Below are 3006 nucleotides of genomic sequence, written 5' to 3'. Positions count from 1 at the left end.
GGATAGCGCCGACCCGCTGGGCGTAGGTATAGCTGCAACTAGAACGAAGTACGCTTCCGAACAAAGAACCCTAATCCGGACCAACATGAAAGATCAACAAACGACGACATGGAGGGCAGCCTGGACGCAGATGATGGCCTGACCTTGGATGAGACGGTCGAGATGCACCATCTTATTGATGCGATCGCTGGCGAAACAGATGAAGATAAAGACGCCTTGGACGAGGTACTGGTTGAGCTGGCCAAAAAGCAGCCAATTGACGCCGAGGTTCTTGTCGGCGACTCGACAGCATTTGACGACTTTCTTTCCACAGTCAACATCTCTCTGAGGTATTGTACCTCTCGCTCTACTGTTGACACCCTCTTGGCGCGGATGCCATCGGGTGGCAGCCGTGACACACCTACACCATGGGTTTTCGAATGTCCTCATGGATGCTTTCACTGCCTTGGCTGAGGCTCATCTGTCCCAACACGGCGATTCAGGCAAGGTACAAAACGAAGGAATAGCCGATCGTCGACTCGAATGCATGCAATGCGATCAGAAGTTCGACACCAAACACAGTCTAGCCTGTTGTATAGGTCACATGCATAAATGGAGCAACTGTCGCTGCCCTCACGACGACTGTGGTGATGACGACACAGTGTATCAGTCGTATGGCGCCCTCTATAGTCACCAGACAACGGCACACGACGACTCGTGGGAGACGACATGTCATGATTCAGGCTGCAACCGCAGCAGCAAACCATTCACAACCCGGGCACCCGGCGCGACCACATCAAACGCATGCATCCAAAGGTGGATTTGGGTTCTGTGGCGCCTAACAAGGGAGCAAAAAGAGGAATAACGAGTGCCGGGAATTCTATCTAGGCATCGCGCTTTGGCCCCATACCAGGACATCTCCAGACTGGAAGGTAATTGAGTCGTAAGTAGTATCTCAAGTGCTATTAGCCCTGCTTAGTGTCAATGTTGTATATAAACCACTAGATCACTCGATGGAAGTTCTTGGAACGGGCATGGTAATTTCGATATTAGAGGAATTCCAGTCATCTTTCACCAAAGCATACTATGATATGACTCCGAAGTTCCAGAGGGAAGTATGCTCATCGACTCATCCTCTGAGCTGCTGGACAAAACATATCATGTTGTCTATGGATCAGTACAGAGCCCATCATTCAATGTTATAAATAAAGTGCTTTAGCTCCTGAATACACTACTAAGCATAAGCCTTCCATGTCCTCTCTTCCGCTTTGCAGGCCCCTTGGTCGGCGTCTCATCCACATCTACCTCCATCGGATCCTCTGCTGTAGCAGGGCATTCCCTTTCAACAGTCTCCTCTTCCTCCAGTGGTCCCAGTTCCACAATACACAGGATGGTATTCCTCTTGCTCGGTGCTCGGCGACGGTCATCCCGCTCCTCCGGCTCGTGGACTTCTGGCAGAACCCCTGGCTCGCCGTCCAGCTCGACGTGGTCCTCGATCGGTACGATGGGCGCTTCTCCCGCTACCATCTCTCGAGAAATCTCCATGCCGGGCTTCGAACCCACAGCAAGCGCTCTACTCAACAGGGGCGTCATGTTGCAGAAGAGATCGGGATTTAGGATCATCGTCCGCGCAATGGCTGGATAAAGCTCCCCGAGATCTGTCATCTTCTGACTGTCGTCATCGTACTATTCGGCGCCCTTGCGAGGATACCGATTGCAACCATGGCCCAGGTATGTTGCCATGATCTCGAAGGCGCAGATGGTCAGCTGTTCGCCCTCGATGCGCCGATCGATTGGCGCCTGCGCTGCGACGATGTCGGTGGCTTTTCTCAGCTGTTCATACTCTATCCGCCTGTCGCAAAGTCCTGCTGTTGAAGGAAAATATTTGATATAATCGGAAATAAATCGGATGATGAGCACTGGACTGTGGACTGGACAATGAGCAATAGACCGGACAAGGAGGAATGGACTGGACGAAAAGGAACGGACCGGCCGGGCAATGAGCAACTGACCAATGCGCCACAGGCGGCCACCCATCTGGATTTCTGTTGCTGTGTTGTCCGGGGCCTTCAACAGGATGTAGTTGTGAAGCTTGTAGGCCAAGATGAAGGAACATCTGGAGGCACTTACTGCGGAGCCAGGGGTGTTGTTCACAATGAACAACAGCCGTTCCTTCTTCTTCTGGCAACGTAGTGCCATGCCCAACGTGAATGTGTACTTAGGTGATTTGTTCACACCGTACCGCAGTATCTCCAATCGATCCGACGGGAAGCAAAACTCGTCGGTTGGGCGAGTATGGTAGAAGTACCAGTGGAGACCCCCCGTGTGGTCGTTCAGGGCCACGCGTTCATCTCAGCGACACCGGCCGCTGTCCCTGGTCTCTGCTTTTCTGCCTCTGCGGCCCTCTTCCGCACTTGCGAGCTTGTCAGAGGACCTTGAGACTCAATAGGTTTGCCCAACTCCACATCGGCAGTCATGACGGTCTTCTTACCCTTATCAGCATGCATCCCATTAGGCTTCATGACATTATACATGGCCTCCATGTCCCCCAGAAGTTTCATGCATCGGACTGATTAATGCGTCAGGATCTGATTCCGAACAACCGTGCCAATAAGCACGGCACGTCTGTACATACCAGGGTGTATCATCATCCCTGAAGACCTTGTGACCGATCAACGGCCAGTGTGCTGTGCCATCTTTGACATGGCGGGCGTCATGTTCTCATGTAACGAGCTCAAGACGGCTCTCACAACAAGACTTCGGTCCGCGCGCATTCCCAGCTGCCCGTTGGCCGTAGGTCACAGGATGGACATCTGGCAGATGCGCCGGGGAATGTTGGATCCGCTCACACTCCCAGATGGTCAAGTCTCTCAACCCCGGGGATGAAATTTCTCCTATCGAGGTATGCCGGGTTGAAAGTCGACGCCACTCGACAATGTCACGAAAGGATTCCACGAGCTTTGGTTTCAGCAAGAGCAAGGGCATGTGCTGGTCCTTTAGGGCCTTGACATATTCATCTCACACAAA

At 52.6% G+C, this 3006-nt stretch overlaps 2 protein-coding genes across 2 annotated transcripts; one reads left to right on the top strand and one right to left on the bottom strand.

Moving 5' to 3' along the window:
* Positions 1 to 108: 108 nt before the first annotated feature.
* On the top strand, positions 109 to 453 carry VDBG_08520 (predicted protein; the record flags this gene model as incomplete). The annotated part of the gene is made up of 1 exon (XM_003001429.1): positions 109 to 453. The coding sequence occupies one exon, from the start codon at positions 109 to 111 to the stop codon at positions 451 to 453; it is 345 nt and encodes a 114-aa protein (XP_003001475.1).
* Positions 454 to 1194: 741 nt separating this feature from the next.
* On the bottom strand, positions 1195 to 2456 carry VDBG_08519 (predicted protein; the record flags this gene model as incomplete). The annotated part of the gene is made up of 3 exons (XM_003001428.1): positions 1195 to 1555; positions 1667 to 2095; positions 2323 to 2456. The coding sequence occupies 3 exons, from the start codon at positions 2454 to 2456 to the stop codon at positions 1195 to 1197; spliced, it is 924 nt and encodes a 307-aa protein (XP_003001474.1).
* Between the last annotated feature and the right edge of the window lie 550 nt (positions 2457 to 3006).

This window comes from Verticillium alfalfae, genomic scaffold, assembly GCF_000150825.1.
Source record: "Verticillium alfalfae VaMs.102 supercont1.12 genomic scaffold, whole genome shotgun sequence".
NCBI lineage: Eukaryota > Fungi > Ascomycota > Sordariomycetes > Glomerellales > Plectosphaerellaceae > Verticillium > Verticillium alfalfae.
This window is presented reverse-complemented; position numbering and strand designations above follow the sequence as displayed.